The sequence below is a fragment of the Mus caroli genome, unplaced genomic scaffold, assembly GCF_978045245.1.
Source record: "Mus caroli unplaced genomic scaffold, Mus_caroli_1 scaffold_19, whole genome shotgun sequence".
Lineage (NCBI taxonomy): Eukaryota > Metazoa > Chordata > Mammalia > Rodentia > Muridae > Mus > Mus caroli.
In genome coordinates this window covers 27746684-27767279 of record NW_028227274.1, presented here as the reverse complement: position 1 = coordinate 27767279, position 20596 = coordinate 27746684, and the positions used below count along the sequence as shown (strand labels likewise).

At 40.9% G+C, this 20596-nt stretch overlaps 1 protein-coding gene across 1 annotated transcript; it reads left to right on the top strand.

The window, feature by feature from the left end:
• The first annotated feature begins 735 nt into the window (after window positions 1–735).
• Window positions 736–2526, top strand: LOC110285137 (uncharacterized). Its single transcript, XM_021151133.2, has 3 exons — window positions 736–912; window positions 1064–1236; window positions 2045–2526. The coding sequence occupies exons 1-3, from the start codon at window positions 736–738 to the stop codon at window positions 2523–2525; spliced, it is 831 nt and encodes a 276-aa protein (XP_021006792.2). The 3' UTR covers window position 2526.
• Window positions 2527–20596: the final 18070 nt, after the last annotated feature.

Sequence of the window (20596 nt, the reverse complement as noted above, 5' to 3'; positions counted from 1 at the left end):
CTGTGACAAGCACCATGACTAAATGCAATGTAGGGAAGGAAAAGGTTTCATGAAGGTGGCAGGTCAGAGTTCATCACTGAAGACTGTCAGGTCAAGAACCCAAGCAGGAATCGGAAGAATAGGTAATTCCGGATTGGATTAATTCACCCGGAAAGATTGCTGGGGGAAGGGAGGGCTTCTATCTTGTAACCTGGTGAATGTGGCTCAGCAAGCTGTTTACAGAGAGCTGCAAACATATGGGATGGATTCTTAATATGATCTTGGGGGTGGAAAATAATAATGGAAAGACATTCCTATGTCAGAACAATGACATTGCGGGGCTGGTGCCTGTCATAGGTATGCATGTATTCTCATTCCACAGAGAATACATACACACACACAAGGTCACATAAAAGCAAGGCATCATGGCTTGGGTTTATGGTAGACTGGGCTAAAAGTTTAGGAGTAGGGTTACAGGTTTACTTTAACAGTAGGGACACAGATTGCAAGGCTGATGTACTGCCTATATCCAAACAACCCTGGGAGCAATGAACATGAAGCACTTGTGTAACTGTGTCTATTTGTATTCCTGGGAGGTTGGAGGGGATCTAGGGGCTTTATAAGAAAGTCCTGTTGAAGACAGGACAGTAGTGAGATCACCCTCTTGGCAATGACCTCAGAATGAAGCCCTACACAGCCAACTGCTGAGAGGCAGCCCCACAGACTTCACTTGTCAGAGACACTAGAGAGGGCAAGATGTTCTCTTGGTGTCTTAGGACTACTCGAGGCTTGGGCCTCAAGAAAGACAATAGGGAAGGCCATGGTAGTGTCTGGAGGCACAGGGTTCACTCTTGCCTTCAACGCCTGGGGCCATTTTCCAGAAAGCGAAAAACTGTGACCAAGGGTAACCAGGACCAGAACCACACAGACCAGGTAAGCACTCTGTTTTTTAATCTGTGTTTGGCAGAATGATGATTTAGGAAATCTTGGAATGAGAGGAACCAATGAGAATGCTGCAGACCTATGTCTATTTGAGTCCTTGATCTTAATCTTTTCTCCCGGTGAGAACACTTCTGCCCCACAGGATCTGAGGGAGCCACGTAGAGAGTCTCCAATCAGTGCAGAAATGGTTGTTAAGTTGGTGAACAACCTGGTGCCTTCAATTCAGGAAGGAGACCCCTTCTTTGTCCCTACATTTCTCTCCACATACAGAAGCTTTGTCACCCCACTACAGGTACTGGGCCTACTGTTCATGAAGTGAGTGCCCATCTCAAAGCCTATAGTTCTTCAATCCTATTACTGGTTCTGGGATATATTCTCTCTCCAGATATATATATATATATATATATATATATCTGTGTCTCTCTGCCTGTCTCTCTGTTTGTCTCTGTCTGACTCTGTATCTCTTTGTCTCTGTCTCTCAGTATCTGCCTCTCAGTCTCTGTTTGTCTATCTGTCTCTCTGTCTCTCTGTCTCTCTGTCTCTCTGTCTGTCTCTGTCTCTCTGTCTGTCTCTATCTCTCTGTCTCTCTGTCTCTTTCTGTCTGTCTCACTGTCTCTGTCTCTGTCTCTCTCTGTCTCTCTCTGTCTCTCTCTCTCTCTCTCTCTCTCTCTCTCTGCCTGTTTATTGTGTACAGACTTGTCAGGGCCCAACAGCATGAAGTAAGAAACTTTGTCCAGGCTTAGGCGAAGGGAGTGGCATTTAAGAGCTGAGACCCTCATTGATGTGCCTTTTACCTATAAAATGCACCCTATCCCTCACTCAATATTTCTGACACCTTGGTAATTCACTTCCCTGAAATGTAAAGAAGGTTCTAGAACTATTGGAGTACCCAGTAGAGATTTGTCCAAAGTGGAGATCTGTGAAGGATATCCCAGGAAACCATGTGACCAACCACAGAGATGTCTGGATAGAGATGCATTTGTTCAAACTTCGCACAGATATATTTAGAGCACCGAGTTTGTCCAGGTAAAATAATAATATATCTGACAGCAGACAGAACTGCCAAGATTTGGTTGGGTGGGGGCTGGGACTTTTTGGTGATATTCTGTCTGGTCTTCTCTAGGTATTCATACTTCCACACTCATTCTGTGGAGCATAAACAAGTAAGGAGCAGCCTCTGTACCTTCCTGCACACATGGATGGACAAGAACCCTGAGGACTTTTGTGAACCCTCAGACCTGTTACCTCTGACATACCTGAAGGCCTATTTGAGTGTGCACATGCCACACTCTGATCTTTTTATCCGTGTTGATAGGCTTCTGACCGAGTTGTGGGAAGAACAGGACAAGGATTCCAGTGCCAAGAATGAGGAAGACTCAGATCTGGGAAGACACACATCCTCAGATCCAGAACTTAAATGTTGTAAATCTGTAGGGAAAGCAGCCACTCTGGAGCCAGATCCAACTTGTCCCCCTGAGCTGGAGAGCACAAAAGCCACCAGAAGGTTCTGGGACACATGCATAACTGCATCCAGATGTGGCAGCAGCCGTCCTGCCAGCACACCTGATAGCAGTTGTGTAACCTGTTTCTCAGCATGCTGGTAGATACAGGGTATCTTTCATGGATAGCAGCACCCTTGCTGCAGTGGGTCTACCTACCCCCCACACACACACCTTATCCCTTATTTGAGTCTATCTTACATCTGTGCTACAGAAAACACCAGTTCTTCTGCCTCTCAGGATCAGCCCCTGATTTCAATCCAGCAGCAGTTCCAACCCCGTACCCAGCCTTTCCCCTTCTCCGAGAAATAGCCCTTTTACTCTTCCTGATCTTTTCAAGGCTGCATTTATTTTAAGTCTTGGCTTTAATAAATATTTAGTGTTTGTTTTCCATTGTCTATGAAAACAATCTTATGAGAGAAAGTATCTTCAAAATATGAATATATTTAATAGGACACTATTTTAAGATTACTCAAAAGGCTTTTTAAGACAAAAATTAAAATTATTAATGTAAAGATTTAATAGGCTAAAATTTGATGCTTAAATTATAATGGATAAAAGCTTTAAGTGACCATTTATCTACAGAAGATATTCCCATGACCAATGAAGCACATGAAGCAGTGTTCAACATCACTATTTGTCAGTAAACTATAAAGTTAACCTGAAGGGTCAGGAGTCTGAGGATGGACATTTCTCTCCACATACAGAAGCTTTGTCACCACCCTACAGGTACTGGGCCTGCTCTTCATGAGGTGAGTGCCCATCTCAAAGCCTATAGTTCTTCGATCCTATTGCTGGTTCTGGGATATTCTCTCTCTCTCTCTCTCTCTCTCTCTCTCTCTCTCTCTCGCTCTCGCTCTCTCTCTCTCTCTCTCTCTCTCTCTCTCTCTCTCTCTCTCTCTGGAAATCAGTCTGGTAGTTCCTCAGAAAATTGGACACAGTACTACCAGAGGATCCCGCATATATCCAGCAGATGTTCCAACCGGTAAAAAGGACACATGCTCAACTATGTTCATAGCAGCCTTATTTGTAATAGCCAGAAGCTGGAAAGAACCCAGATGCCCCTCAACAGAGGAATGGATACAGAAAATGTGGTACATTTACACAATGGAGTACTACTCAGCTATTAAAAAGAATGAATTTATGAAATTCCTAGGCAAATGGATGGACCTGGAGGGCATCATACTGAGTGAGGTAACCCAATCACAAAAGAACTCACATGATATGTACTCACTGATAAGTGGATATTAGCCCAGAAACTTAGAATACCCAAGATACAAGATACAATTTGCGAAACACATGAAACTCAAGAACGAAGACGAAAGTGTGGACACTTTGCTCCTTCTAAATTCTAAAATTGGGAACAAAACATCCATGGAAGGAGTTACAGAGACAAAGATTGGAGCTGAGATGAAAGGATGGACCATCTAGAAACTGCCATACCTGGGAATCCATCCCATAATCAGCCTCCAAACGCTGACACCATTGCACACACTAGCAAGATGTTGATGAAAGGACCCTGATATAGCTGTCTCTTGCGAGGCTATGCCGGGGCCTAGCACACACATAAGTGGAGGCTCACAGTCAGTTATTGGATGGATCACAGGGCCCCCAATGGAGGAGCTAGAGAAAGTACTCAAGGAGCTAAAGGGGTCTGCAACTCTATTGGTGGAACAACAATATGAACTAACCAGTATCCCCTCAGTGCTCGTGTCTCTAGCTGCATATGTATCAGAAGATGACCTAGTCGGCCATCAGTGGAAAGAGAGGCCCATTGGCCTTGCAAACTTTATATGCCTCAGTACAGGGGAACGCCAGGGCCAAGAAGTAGGAGTGGGGGGGAGGGGAGGGGAGTGGAGGGTTTGGGGGACTTATGGGGTAGCATTGGAAATATAAATGAAGAAAATACCTAATTAATAAAAAAAGGAAAAGAAAACAAAACACAAGTGTTATAGGCTAAATCTTACTGGACCTGAGAGATACAGTTAGGTGTAATCTCAGCACCTGCTGCACTGGACAGTATTAAACTTGACCTTGCCAATGAAAGAACTACATCCCTAAAGAACTGCAGTTTTGAGGGTTTGTGACTTCTGTTAAGTTGGTCTGCTTATTGCTCTTATCTTCCTCTCTCTAGGCATGGAAGCATCCCTTCCATGTTATTGAAAAAAAGGGATAGATACCCCAATGGCAAGTTTTATTCCTAGAACAGACTGCAATCTTTTAGGAGTTTGTGACTTGAGATATACAGTTACTTATAAAATACCATCCCATCCATGTCCACAGAGAAAGCAAAACCTCTCTCCTCTGAGAAATCTTTCTATCTGACCCATGTCCCTACATTCTACTAAACTGATCACTTGGATTGACAAAATAAAAACCATTATATTTAGCCATAATTTCCCCCTTGACCCCAAAGAACCTGGAGCTCTTAGAAATTGATAAATATGTGTTCCAGTATGTTGCACAGTAAATTCCCTAAATGACCCAGAAATCAAACTTCCATGGCGCTCAACTCAAGAGAGACCTCTGTGGTTTTCAAGGAGAAAGTGGTGTTTGATTTGTTTTGTTTGCTTGACACAAGGTCTCATGAAGGCCAGGCTAGTTTCAAACTTGATAGGCTAGTTTCAGACTTGATGGGTAACAGAGTATGACGCTGAACCCCCGAGTCTCCTGTGTACACAACCATGCCCAGCTTTATACAAACATCTTCTGAAGTAGGCACATGCAAATCCTTAAGTAGGAAGCCTTTCAGTCTAGAAGATTGTGGGTTCATCCAAGCGGAGCTGGCCTAGCCTCTAGTTCTGAAAGCCACAATGAAATAGCTGCACTTATTTAATATAAATCACATTAACAAGCTCTAAATGGTTGTCATAAATGGACACTGCATTGAGATGAGCACACAGGGAATTTCAGCTTTGCATCTCAACAAGACATCCAAAGCTAGCAGTTAAGCACAGAACGCTTACTTGTTGAATATTTAAAGCAGTAAACAGCTTGCGAGAACTGGCTGTAACTCTCCAAATTTCAGAACTAGAATTGCTTTTAGTAGAAATGAAAGCAAACTTATGTCAACAGTGCAAAAGAAGACAAATGGGTCATACTGGGGAACTGCATGTTTTGAGGGTGAGAGCAAGATCTAGTTCCTTTTCAGTGAGTTTACAGATTTTGTGTTACTGGACAAGCCCATGTCCTAGTCTTTGTCCTCTGCTGATGAAAGAGGAAACTGGTTCCTGCTTTATCATGCCTTCCAAGCTCTGCTGAACGCCTGTAAAGCAGCCCCATTGGGGAGATTCTATCACAGCAGAAGAGTAGAGCCCACATAGTAGTATTAATAACTATTAAAGAAATGTAGCTGAGATCATGGAGGGAAACCTCTTACAAGCAAGCACCTCCTGGGAGGAATTATCATTCCCTTACAGTGTTAAAATGCTATCTTCTCACTCCACTTCACACATGTGGCCTGGACATTGGGAAGCTTTCACAGAGCACATCAGATAGACTGATTAGGCCTTTCTCCAAATTAATGTTGGATTCTCCAAGCCTTGCCTTTCTGGTAAGGGAGTTTGTAACCCACTTCTGTCTTGCAACAGGAAAATAAAATTGGTTTTCTCTATGACATGCATCCCTAGGGTCTTTGTGATGAATCAGCTTTCATGGATTTCTTCTTTGACCTTATTAAGGACAGGCACAGTGGATAATTTTAATAAAGCAGGATTCAATAGATCAAGGATATTGCTTCTAAGGACTGCATGGCTGGGAAGACTAATTAATGATGCTTCTTTGAGGCAGGATCTGGGTGAGCAGCAAGGAGGCTTGCAATTTGACCAGACTTTGGACAATAAAACACAGGCTTTAATTTCTCTTTGCTTTATCTGTGGGCTTCACACAATGAATGGAATGCAGCACATTTAGCCTGGCGTTCGGAACCATCAGCTGCCCTTGATCGATGCAACGCTAATGAGAACAGCCGCCAAGCAGCTGCAGTAATCAGGTCTGGACAGTCGATGTAGAAGGAAATGGGAAAACAGTTTGATATCAGGTGCTTCTCTAATCACGCCTAATCAGAGGGGCGTGGTGTGATTCCAGAGGCTTCTGATAAGTTGGCAGTATCGGAATCTTCCAGAATTGCATAATTAAGATAAATGAACTACATGGCCTGGGGAAGGTAAAACACTAGGGACTGGGACCACTCCCAGGCTTGAAGGGCAAGGCTTCTGTCTTTCCCTAATACAGAATGCTGCCCTATTTAACCTTGCCAGAAGTATAATGTAGAAAGGGGGTGGGCATATTTGTTGAAACTATTAACTCATAATATCAATGAAAGCAACAACAACCAAAATTACTATCACAAGAGCCAGAGGAAGTACTAACGAGTTTCACCAACACTGTGGAAAGCATCTGCCAGCTGAGTGTTAGGCACATGTTCTTGCTCCCTTTCTGTTCTTCCACCAAATGAGCATGGGTGAGCAGGAGTGACTAGGACCAGCTGGAATGCCAAAAGTTCTCTGTCATGCCTCTCTCAAGGAAGTGAGGAACAGCAAAGACTATAGACCAAATAAATGTTGCACAGCCACTTCCCCAAGTCTCCACTTACCCATGCTGATTCTGTGGAGGCCTGGCAGTTTCTGCTGGATCTGCAGCCACTACTGATTTGTGTTTGTTCACACTTTTGAACTAGACTATTGGTATCATGACACTACTGAACTGGACTGCTGGTATCTTGACAATGGAGATTGGAATTACCCTAAAGAGCTACTTCTACTAAACAAGTCCACATTCCTTTGACCTATTAATATCTTTTCTCCCCTTTGGACTAGAAAGGGTCTTGAAGTGTTTGCCAACCTTTATTAAAGTAAGTTTTGAAAAATCTAAGTCAACACAGCTATATAGCCTGTATATAAAGCATCTCTCTCCTCCTCTGAATGACTTAGCATTTTACAAACCACAGAACATGGGAAGAGGAGTCACTGTTTTATCTACCTAGTCTGTTTTCTAAAGAGAGAGTGAAAGGGAGTGGAGTTGTATGAGTTGGAGGTGAAGAGGATCTGGGAGGAGTTCACGGAGGGGAAAACATGATCAAGAATATTTTATATTGTGTGTCCATGTTCTGCTCTGCTGCTGGGATGCTGGGTACGGCTGCTGAGAAGGCAAAACTCAGGGAGTTTACTAGACTGTGTTGAGCCTGCTCTGCTACCAATTAAGGTAGAGACAAGACACCACTCAGGGGGTAGAAATACAGTCTAAGATGAGGGGCTGAAACTGGGGTTCCCTGACTTCCAGGCATCCAGTCACCAATGGGGTGCAGAGGAGGGGGTCCATGGGCCACGACAAGGCCAGGACCATTGGGGGCTAGCAGACTGAGGACAGAATGAGGACAGCAGGGCATGGAAATAGGGAACTCCTGCTTAGTGCACCTGTGAAAGTCTTTAGTTTAGCAACAGTTGTTTGGGACCACAGAGAGGCCTTCTGCAGGAGACTTAGGCAGAACTTGGTAGTTAAAGGATTTCTGCATGCTCCCCATGGCAGTTCTTAATGAAAGAGACAGTTTTATTGACTGTTCATCTTGGAAAATGGGTGCATACCCTCTCCTCAGGGTGGACCTGAGATTAAATACCTTTTGCAGGATGGAATCTCTAGGAATGGAAGTTTATTGGCTAAACCCTCAGGGCCTCTAGCTACTTCATTAGCGTGAAGAATTCTGTTTTGGGCTATGTGATGGATGTGGGGAGTGTGGTCATGTATTCAGCGCCAGGAAGCTAGTAGGGAGCAGGCAGATGTCCACCGTCTCAGGGTACAGGGTCTCTACCTTACCAAGTGTCCTACCACAGTCCATTGTCCCACATCGCATAAAATGTTTTCACTAAAATATAAAAATCTTCCAATAAATACAAACACTGGATGCCACAGGCAGTCATGAACAAATGAGAACCAAGCACGGCACTTGGCTTCCAGGAAGCCAGAGCTACTCCCTATTCTTTGGATGAACTAAATCTGATCATGTGAAAATATATTAATAGAGATATCCGAAGGTGAGGGTCCAGAATATTCTGGGACAATATTTCAGAAAAATAGCAAATATTGTCAAGATATTGATTGGTTTGATGAGTCACCCATGCATAGCTACACCTAAGGCCTCATTCCTACACCTAGGCCTAGGATTTACATTCATGTTGTGTCCCATGGACACTTTGAGAATGAAAAACAAATGAACAAATAAAAACACCCATGAGTAAATATCCAGGGCAAAAGAAATGTATGAAAACTGAGCCAGAAAAACAGCAGTATGGTCACTATACCCATGTTTCATGGTAGCAACACTGCAACTAAATGCACAGCTGCCTCTCAAAGTGTTAGAAAACCAGCCAACTTTTTCTACACAGAGGATAAACCGGCTGAGAAAGAAATTAGGGAAACAACACCCTTCACAATAGTCACAAATAATATAAAATATATTGGTGTGACTATAACTAAGAAAGTAAAAGATCTGTATGATAAGAGCTTTAAGTCACTGAAGAAAGAAATCTAAGAAGATCTCAGAAGATGGAAAGATCTCCCATGCTCATGGATTGGCAGGATTAACATAGTCAAAATGGCTATCTTGCCGAAAGCAATCTACAGATTCAATGCAATTCCCATCAAAATTCCAACTCAATTCTTCACAGAGTTAGAAAGAAAAATTTGCAAATTCATCTGGAATAAGAAAAAAACCTAGGATAGCAAAAACTATTCTCAACAATAAAAGAACCTCTGGTGGAATCACGATGCCTGACCTCAAGCTATATTACATAGCAATTGTGATTTAAAAAAAACTGCATGGTACTGGTACAGTGACAGACGGGTAGAACAATGGAATAGAACTGAAGACCCAGAAATGAACACACAAACCTATGGTCACTTGATCTTTGACAAAGGAGCTAAAACCATCCAGTGGGAAAAAAGACAGCATCTTCAACAAATGGTGCTGGGTCAATTGGCAGTTATCATATACAAGAAAGCAAATTGATCCATTCTTATCTCCTTGTAGAAAATTCAAGTCTAAGAGGATCAAGGAACTCCACATAAAACCAGAGACTCTGAAACTTATAGAGAAGAAAGTGGGGAAAAGTCTCGAAGATATGGGAACAGGGGAAATTTTTCTGAACAGACAGCAATGGTTTGTGCTGTAAGAGCAAGAATCGACAAATAGGACTTCATAAAATTGTAAAGCTTCTGTAAGGCAAAAGATACTGTCAATAAGACAAAAAGGCCAGCAATAGATTGGGAAAGGATCTTTACCAATCCTAAATCAGATAGGGGACTAATATCCTATATATATAAGGAACTCAAGAAGATGGACTCCAGAAAATCAAATAACCCTATTAAAAATGGGGTACTGAGCTAAACAAAGAATTCTCAACTGAGGAATACTGAAGGGCTGAGAAGCACCTGAAAAAATGTTTAATATCCTTAATCATCCGGGAAATGCAAATCAAAACAACCCTGAGATTCTACCTCACATCAGCCAGAATGGCTAAGATCAAAAATTCAGGTGACAGCAGATGCTGGCGAGGATGTGGAGAAAGAGGAACACTCCTCCATTGCTGGTGGGATTGCAAGCTGGTACAACCTCTCTGGAAATCAGTCTGGCAGTTCTTCATAAAATTGGACATAGTACTACCGGAGGATCCCGCAATACCTCTCCTGGGCATATACTCAGAAGATGCTCCAATGGGTAAGAAAGACACATGCTCTACTATGTTCATAGCAGCCTTATTTATAATAGCCAGAAGCTGGAAAGAACCCAGATGTCCCAGATGAGGAATGGATACAGGAAATGTGGTACATTTACACAATGGAGTACTACTCAGCTATTAAAAACAATGAATTTATGAAATTCTTAGACAAATGGATGCATCTGGAGGATACCATCCTGAGTGAGGTAATCCAATCACAAAAGAACACACATGATATGCACTCACTGATAAGTGGATATTAGCCCAGAAATTTAGAGTACCCAAGATACAATTTACACCACACATGAAACTCAAGGAGAAGGAAGACCAAAATGTGGATACTTCGTTTCTTAGAATGGGGAACAAAATATCCATGGAAGGAATTACAAAGTTCGGAGCTGAGACAGTAGAAAGGACTATCCAGAGACTGTCCCACATGGGGATTCATCCCATTTATAACCACCAAACTCAGACAATATTGCTTATGCCAGCAAGATTTTTCTGACAAGACCCTGATATAGCTCTCTCTTTTGAAGCTATGCCATTGCCTGGCATACAGAAGTGGATGCTCACAATCATCTATTGGATGGAACACTGGTCCCCTAAAGAAGGAGCTAGAGAAAGTAACCAAGGATCCAAAGGGGTCAGCAACCCTACAGGAGGATCAACAATATGAACCAGTACCCCACCGAACGGTGTCTCTAGTTGCATATGTAGCAGAGGATGACCTAGTTGGCCATCAATGGGAGGAGAGGCCCTTGGTCTTGTGAAGACCATATGCCCCAATACAGGGTAATGCCAGGGTCAGGAAGCTGGAGTAGGTGGGTTGGGAAACAGTGCAGGGGGAGGGTATAGGGAACTTTGGGGAGAACATTTGAAATGAAAATGAAGAAAATATCTAATAAAAAAAAGAAGTGAAAAAAAAAAAAAAAGAAGACCAGCCAAGGAATCAAGAGCTTTGCCTACACTGAACTTTTCTTCCTCACAGCTTCATCATCTCTGTCCCTTCTGCTTTCTCTTGTCTTTCTTTTACTGATCCCTTCTTTTTCCATGACACCTTCAGTATTTTTCTATTTTCTGCTTTGTTCATGATGAAAGGATTCCATCTCTAGTGTCCAAACCTATTTCTGCCTTCTTTCTTCACCTCCTCCCTCTCTCTCTCTCTCTCTCTCTCTCTCTCTCTCTCTCTCTCTCTCTCTCTCTCCCTTTCTTCCTTCCTTCCTTCCTTCCTTCCTTCCTTCCTTCCTTCCTTCCTTCTTCCTCCTGATATTTATTTAAAATTGCAATTTACAAGCACTCATGCAGTAACTGGTTATAAATAAAACAGATGTCTGAGGGAATAAAGAGATTTATAGACTAACCACATATACATAAGCAGCAGATAGTAAAGGGCATATGGAGCAGTGTATTCCAACAGCTCTAGGTATGTGCATGTATGGATTGCTCCTGTCCAGGTAAGAGTCACTGAATAACCTCAGGGCCATCTCAAAGAAACCCTGCCCTGCTGTCTTTTGTCACTTAGAACTCCAAACGTATTTGTTGTCATCTTAGAGGTTTTATGAATAGTACATATGCCATTTCATTCAGCTTAAAATGTTTATATGAGTTCTGTCACTTTTACTCAATATAGATGGATGTCTTGGAGATGAGTAAGGTTTTCCATTGCAAAGGTAGGGGAAAGTAACTACTTTATTCCTAATGTGATTATATAGATAAAATCTCAATGGCTGTCTCTATGGGAACAAGGAACATAATAAAAGGTCAGTGCCTGTTATTGTGTTAAGACTGACAACCACACAAAGGATAAACTAAGAGCTTCCCCAGGCCTGACTGCGGAGACCTCTGCTGGGCTAGGAGTATGTGTAGCACCAGCCCTGGCTCCTTCATGTGCATCAGCTGAACTCTGCACCAAGCCTTAAAATTTACTAAGGCTTCAGTAATCAAGACATATAATACAAAGCCTGAATATTTGTAGCAAGTTGGCATCTAAGGATTTTACAATGTGAATTTTAGAAAATTAATTAATATTTTGGTGTAACTACTTGAGTACAGAATGAGAGATTTTTCAGAGTATTTGTAAATTACTTGCATGCATCTTACAACTGTCCAGTGCAATTTCAGTAATTAGACATCCTGATTTCCTATCTCCTGTATGAATTTTTAAAAATGTTTTAATTTATTTTTGAACTTGGATGGTAAACCTAAAGTCTATGTTATTTCATATTTTGCATCAATCCACTAATATCTTACTATAACTTACAAAATACCATACATGAATGATTGAAAAGGGTTTCTAATCTGTGGTTACCAAGCAGATATGAATTATGACCTTAAGAAATAGCAAGGTGCTCATGTTTCTGCATGGAAGGGATTCATTTCTCAACTATGATTTTAACAGGATTTTAAGTCAGAAAAATAAAATTGATTCCATACCCCAAACCTCAAGTGCCATAATTTATGGGGAATTCCTAGGGTACAAGGCATTACTATTATATATCTGGAGAAGACCATCTTCAGAGACTATGGGAAAGTTGAAAATCCTTTGCTAAAATCAAATAACAGAGCTCAAGTTCAGTAAGTAAATACTTCCATGTGTTTAAATATAAACCATGCTGTAAGTGCACTTTTATGTCAAGAGCAGGATGCACCACTGTTAATACCTATTCAGAATACTACAGAGCACCCCAAAAATCTATCTTGGGTCCAAACTCACCCCCAAATCACTCAGGCTGTCACCAGTTCTTTTCAGGTGAACTGGGGGGTTATTTCAGAATGTTCTCATGTTAGCAGATGTTATATATTACATATGGTCCCTCTCCAAGAAAACTTCACAGTGGGTATTCAGGAGTCCAGCTTGGAAGAAGAAGAAAATATGCTTTTGATGGTGAGTCAGCTGAAGCAAGTGGCTCTATGTTCACTTAGGCATCACCATTTCTCATCTACAGGCAAGAAAAAGGTTAGGGGCACTCTTGACAAACTCAGCTTAATTACGTTTGTATCTATACGGGATTGTTAAGCTCTGATTCTGATTTTTGATGCTGACATTGAACCCAGGGCTTTACATTGTGTAAGCATGTGGTCTACCACTGAGTTATACCCCAGTCCAGTCCTGAACCATCTCCTTTATCAGCCCATGTCTTCTTCATATTAATGTTTAATACTTTTCAAAAACACATCTGAGAAGAAAAATACAACTCTGTATTTTCATAACTGCCTTGCAAAATGTAATTTTATGTAAATGTAACACTTTCATACCAGAACAGAAAACATGTTATAAACAATTTAAAATAATTGGGGAACCTGCTGAATGCACAGCATTTAATGCTGTATTGTGAGACCAGGAATGCCAGAAGGCCTGTGCTTCATACTGAAAGATCCTATGAAGCAAGATTAGACCTTATATTCTGCATATCTAGATATGCCTGATATTCTAGAAGACAGTAAATAGTTAATTAGTTCATTTCAGGTAAGTGAATGAATGTGGCTATAAATGGCCACAGCTATGCACATGGTATTCTTTTATTGGTGCCAGCTAGTTTTCTCCAATTAGACACAAGACTTCCAGATAGGATCATGAGAATGCATCAGTGAGACTAGCCAGCAAGTTCCATGCACACAGGAGAAATTTCTGGACTCAGCAGCCCTTCAGTGGTTCCTGGACCCTTTGGAGGAGACTGTGGTACTGATGAAAGTGCCTGGCACAGCCAGATTCACATCTACAGCTCTGAGCAAGGAAAACTCAGTTGTTGAAGAAAGCATAAATCTGCAGAAGGAAAGCAGTTGCGTAGTGTAAGAAAATATTGGTCAACCCAAAACATACCATCTTTATCACTGCATAAGCAGGATGCATCCCACTCTGTCTCAGTTCTGGCTTGCTGGAAAAAGGTTAATTTTGACAACAATAATTCTTGAAACACAGGTGTTTTTCTTCCTTTCTATGTGTTCATATTTATTGTCTTTTTTCTTCTTTTGCCTGGGTTTTGAGTGACATAAGAAAAGTCTTCTCTGTTCTGTCATTCTAAACTGATTTGTTATTACATTCTTCTTCTTTTAATCTTGTTTTATTTACACGTACATATTTGATATTCAGCTTCCTGTCTTCAATGTTTTCCAAGTCCTTGATATGTGATTACACCTCACACCCCAGTCATAACTGGCCTTTTGGTTTCAACCTCTCTTGCTCTCATTGCAGCTATAGTGTTGCTCTCCATGGTACTAGGCACCAACAGACCCTACATCTCATCTCAATTACAGAATAAAAAGTGAGTAAAAATTAATGTGCCTTTGAAATTATTTGCCTAGAGGTAACAAGATCTAGAGGCCCCAGTCTGCAGAAAGCCCACAGCCTAGTCTCTATCCATTGTCTCAGAGAACAGTTCTGGGATCTGTCATTTGTCAAGTGCCAATGGCCTTCATGCAGATTAAAGTCAATGGCCACATGAGCTGAATGAGGATCGGGATTGCAGTTCTCAACTGCTACAGTCCTGTCTTTTTCTATTCACACCTGGTTTTAATTTAATAATTTTTTTTTCTCTAGGAAATGTAGTAGTGACAAGACATTCCTCAGACTAGAAAGAACCAAGAGAGAATGCGTTCTACACATGAAAATGGATCAAATGGCAGGAGTCTGGATAGCACACAGGGTCTGGTGCATTGACAGGAACTTAAGGACTCATAGAAAGATAAAATATGACCTCTGCTCTGAGGGCTCATTTATTAGGTATGTTATATGGGCACCAACTAGGAATTCATATTCCTAAGTCTGCTACAAGTCCATGATGTCAGAAACCAAGTACAATTCACAGTTTCAGAGGCACAGATTGGCTCTGCTGTCCATTTTATCATTAATGAAGACAGGACTCTCTATGGGCCTTGAAGGAAAAGTAAAATTTGAAAGGTACAAAGAAAGAGGATTCTGAGGAGCTAAAATGTAAGAAACTATGTGACCTAGGCACAGCGAACAAGGTTAAGTACCAAGTTAAAATGTCAGTGGGGTATGAATCACCTATCAAGGACTTTGAAAGCAACACTGAAGGCAGCAATCTAAATAAATCAAATATCTAAGTAGAAATACAATTAAATTATGTAAAATCCTCATTACCATACAATATTTATAATATTACTCTCATAAAATTGCATGTAACGAAAAGCCCAGACGATGGAAGAAAAGACACTAATACATGTGGACAAGTGGAAATGAAAATGTCTGTATGTGAAAAAGCATCACTGACAAAATGAAGGGAGATCACAGCCATGAGAGACTGTAACTGATAAGGACGGCCATCTCACATGTCCATCAAAAGCTAGACTGCAAAGGTAGAAGGAAATGAGAAAAACAGCACCAAGCCCAGCATGGTGGTACATACCTGCAATCCTAGCACTAAGGATGCTGAGATAGGAGGAGCAGACATGCAAGGCTGGAGGGGGAGATCCAGTGAAATTCTGTCTCTCATGAACAATCGAGATACAGTAATAACAATACAGAATTTTCCTTCAAACACATGCGACTTTCAATATAACATACACATTAAAGGAGATGAAGGAGGATGATCACTGAGGCTCAATGCTCAGCCAGTCTCAGAGGGTAAGGTGGAGATTAACAGCTGGTACTGAAGTCTCTCCTTCACAGTTATAGGCACACACATGCAAATGCACACACGCATACACACACACACGAATTTATATGTAAATGTACCCAAACATACACTGCACAGAAAAAAATACAATGAAAATAAAAAGAACTATGAGTGGAAGCTGGGGCATTGCTCACCTCAAGTCTTAGAGCACAGTCTGCAATGGAGCAATAGTAGTCCCTGTGGTCCACAAATCACATTATGAATTGGGTAGCACTGTCTCTGTAGATAGGTGTGGTGATACGTAAGAAACAGCCAAATGTATTTGCCAAATCTAAGACATCTGGACAATGTAATACTCTTTATACACAACCATGCATCCTTAAAAGGCAAAACTGGGAAGAGCCCATGGAATGGAGACAAGTTCAATAGAAGCCTTTAGTAGAAGTGAAAATAAATGAAGACAGTATTTAATGTATTTATTTGAACAGATCCCAAAATTGTTACAGAAGAGCAAAAAGAAGATGTGTATAATGAATAGATAGGTAAATAATAGATAGATAGATAGATAGATAGATAGATAACTAGATGGATGATAGATGACAATGATGATGATGATGATGAATGACATTAAGACAGGTGATAGATGACTGAAAGATAGATAGATACCTGATAAATACATATAGGTTATGTCTTAGTCAGGGTTTCTATTCCTGCACAAACAAACATCATGACTAAGAAGCAAGTTGGGGAGGAAAGGGTTTATTCAGCTTACACTTCCATACTGCTGTTCATCACCAAGGAAGTCAGGACTGGAACTCAAGTAGGTCAGGAAGCAGGAGCTGATGCAGAGGCCATGGAGGGATGTTCTTTACTGGCTTGCTTCCCCTGGCTTGCTCAGCCTGCTCTCTTATAGAACCGATACTACCAGCCCAGAGATGGTTTCACCCACAAGGGGCCTTTCCCCCTTGAACACTAATTGAGAAAATGCCTTACAGTTGGATCTCATGGAGGCATTCCCTCAACTGAAGCTCCTTTCTCTGTGATAACTCCAGCTGTGTCAAGTTGACACAACACTAGCCAGTACAATTGACCCCTTATCAACTTAAAACACAAACACATCACTGGTAAGCCTCAACCCTTAGTTTCTTATTCATCCCCAATATCTAAATAACTTTAAAAGTCCCACAGTCTTTACAAACTCTTAAAATTTCAATCTCGCTTAAAATCCAAAGTCTTTACAATTAAAAGTCTCTTAACTGTGGGCTTCACTAAAAAACTTCCTTCAAGAGGGAAAAATATCAGGGCACAGTCACAATCGAAAGCTAAAATCATTCTCCAACCATCCAATGTCTGGTATCCAACTCAGGATCTTCTGGGCTCCTCCAAGGGCTTGGGTCACTTCTCCAGCCATGCCCTTTGTAGCACACGCATCGTCCTCTAGGCTCCAGATGCCTATACTCCACTGATGCTGCTCTTGGTGATCATCTCATGGTACTGGCATCTACAAAACACTGCATGACCCCTTCAGTCCTGGGCCATCAATTACAACTGAGGCTGCACCTTCACCAATGGCCTTCCATGGCCTCTCACAGTGCCGAGCCTCAGCTGCTCTGTGTGACCCCTTCATGCCTTTAAAACCAGTACCTCCTGGGTAACTCTTATACATTATTAAGTCCATCCACAGCACAAGGTACAACCTTGGCTATCTCTGGAACACAGCCTCTGTGCTCTCAGAAAACACTTCCCAGTAGATTTCACCTCAGTGATGCTGATCTCTTCTTAATCACTGCTAATTTCTTAGCTCCAGCTAACCAGCATCAATAGTCCTAGTAATGCAAAGGTTTTACTTTAGTAGTTCTGGTATCTTGTTAATCACAGCCGATTCTTCAGCCCCAGCAAACCAGAACCACAGAATCTTCATAATCCAAAATAGCAATGGCTCTGAAAAGAGTCTTTAATTTTCCCTCTGAAATTTCACAAGCCAGGCCTCCATTTTTCTGCACTGTTCTCAACATTATCTTCCAAGCACCTACACAACATCTCACAGAGCTCTTAACACTGAATGGATCGTCTGTCCCAAAGTTCCAAAGTCCTTCCACAGTCCTCCCCAAAACATGGTCAGGTTGTCGCAGGAATACCCCACTCTGCTGGTACCAATTTGTCTTAGTCAGGGTTTCTATTCCTGCACAAACAAACATCAAGACCAAGAAGCAATTTGGGGAGGAAAGGGTTTATTCAGCTTACACTTCCATACTGCTGTTCATCACCAAGGAAGTCAGGACTGGAACTCAAGAATGTCAGGAAGCAGGAGCTGATGCAGAGGCCATGGAGGGATGTTCTTTACTGGCTTGCTTCCCCTGGCTTGCTCAGCCTGCTCTCTTATAGAACCGAGACTACCAGCCCAGAGATGGCACCACCCACAAGGGGACCTCCCCCTTGATCACTAATTGAGAAAATGCCTTACAGTTGGATCTCATGGAGGCATTCCCTCAACTGAAGCTCCTTTCTCTGTGATAACTTCAGCTGTGTCAAGTTGACACAAAACTAGCTAGTACAGGTGATAACTAAATTCCTGATAGATAAATAGAGACATGTTATAGATGATAAATGATATATATAATTTCTCAGGTATTTTATGAGAAAATATTATAAAAATAAAATAACTATTAAATGATTACACAAAGCTGTTGAGTGGGAAATGTTCAAAGCAAGACATTGATGTGCACACATTTTATGGTTTTTAATCTTTGAATGATTATTAATTTTCAAAAAATTAAACCTGACAAGCAAAACTAAGTTGAAATCAAAGAGAAATTAATGAACATAATTCTCAATAACTTGTAACTGAAATTTTCATTCAAAAGGTTAGAAACTCCATGTTTTGATTATCAATATATAAATATGAATTATGGTCCGAAAGAACCATAGAAAAACCCAAACCCTTTTCAGAAGTTTTATAAGCCTGAGTTTGATATTTTCAAACAATTATACACCCATACACACACACAATCATTTTATAATGTTAAGAATCCAAATTTTCTGTAGAAACCATTCATAAATGCAAAATTTAATATGAAGATATTTTAACGTAAGTTTACATATTCATTCATGAAGTTAGTATATTGTGAAACTCTAAAAGGATACAAAACTTAGGATAAATGTACATGTCCAGTGTCCAGACAAGATCTTATAACTTCCCATAAAGAAACAAAAGTGAAGTTTCCTAGAGAAAAGACTAATTGTGATGACCACACTTTTCGGGCAGGAAAGGGGCAGACTGAGGTCAAGGCTTCTTGGACACAGAAAGCCAGGGAGACTGCACTGAGATGCCCAGAAGCCAGGTGGGGAAATTACCATGGACCAAGTTATAATAACTTGAACCTCAAAAAGAATAATGAGTTTAGTGGCTTAAAAGAGTTGATCAAGAAAAAGTCAATGAGTGCATCATGATGGTTTAATAGAAAACCCTTAGAGATCGCATTTATCAGTATCTGAGATATACATGGAAACAAATGCTTTTAAATGACAAGACAGCATTGGCCATCTTTTCTACCTTTGTGACATGAGTTTCAGGATAATAAAGTATCCCACCTATTTATGGAGACTTCTTTGCAAAGAATATCACATAACAACAACAAAAGAGAAAGAGAGGAGGGAAGGAATGGGGAATGGGATTTCTAACATACAAACATTAGAAATTTTAATAAAGCTAATACCTCAGGTAAGACCTTGAATCAGTATCCATATTAGCAAGTGAATGGTTTATGAGGAGTGATGTTCATATTACTCTGGAAGGCAATACCATACATGCTGCTTGCTAATGCCAAGGGAAAACTGTTTTTCAGTGGTGAGAACAGTAAACTGGTCATTGTTACTTCAACCTTGAGCCAGTGTTTCACTAACAACGGCTTGCCCAAATCTCATGTGTCTTTCTATGTACCAAATACTCTATGTCTAAAACCACTGAAATAAGCCAGAAAAGTGTAACCCAAACCCAAATCCATAAGCATATATATATATATATATATATATATATATATATGGAACATATATGAAATAAAAGAAACATAAGATCCACGATACCACAACCAAGAGGTGTAGAAGACAATGCAGTGGGCTGAATACCAGATCTGTTATAATTAGCAAATGGAGACCATAAACAAAAGCAAATTGTGCTGTATAGAAATGAGGGACTGTTGCTAAAATTGCTTGCTGGCAACACTTAACTGCCTTCTCAGTTATGGAGAAATACGAAGTGCAGAATCTGCTGATTTCCATGCTGTAAGTATTCCCATCATGGGCAGTTGAAAGTTAGCTAAGTTATACCAACTTGTAAAATTCTTAAAAACTTAACAATAGCACTGGTGCATCATACAAACCAGCTGCAACACGCCTGTGCCTAAGAGATGCACAATCTGGTTAGGTATGGTCCTAGAGGAGGTCACTGTGAAAGCCATTTGCTTCCCCATGCCATTACTGGGGAAAATGTTTGATGAATGTACAGTTCAGAGCTGTGGGAAATAGACACCATTACAAAGTCAAGTAGCAGGCTGTGGATGGCACACAGGCAAATCATCCTATCTTGGTGTAAGATGCTGTGGGATGTGGGTGTGTACCAGAGTACCAATACAAATAACATAATAGACCAAGAATGGCTGTTGCAGATTTGCTATTGTTCTAATACCTCACAATGTACTTGTGTTGTGCTTTGACTTCTGATTGTGACATTTCATGGGTATTCTTTTATAACAAAACACACCCTTTGGGACAGAGGAGTGAATAATTGCCCACATCTGAGATAATAATGTGCCTGACCCATCCTTGGAGAAGCACTAACCATGAAGATTTGTTTGGGGGACTTAAAGACAATTTCATATGTGATGTAAAT

What these genes read in the sequence shown, in the direction of transcription:
- LOC110285137 (XM_021151133.2), top strand. Translation starts at nt 736, where the DNA reads ATGTTCTCTTGGTGTCTTAGGACTACTCGAGGCTTGGGCCTCAAGAAA. An exon ending in ACCAGAACCACACAGACCAG is followed by an intron (nt 913 to 1,063) that starts GTAAGCACTCTG and finishes TCTGCCCCACAG; the next exon opens with GATCTGAGGGAGCCACGTAG. An exon ending in CTGGGCCTACTGTTCATGAA is followed by an intron (nt 1,237 to 2,044) that starts GTGAGTGCCCAT and finishes GGTCTTCTCTAG; the next exon opens with GTATTCATACTTCCACACTC.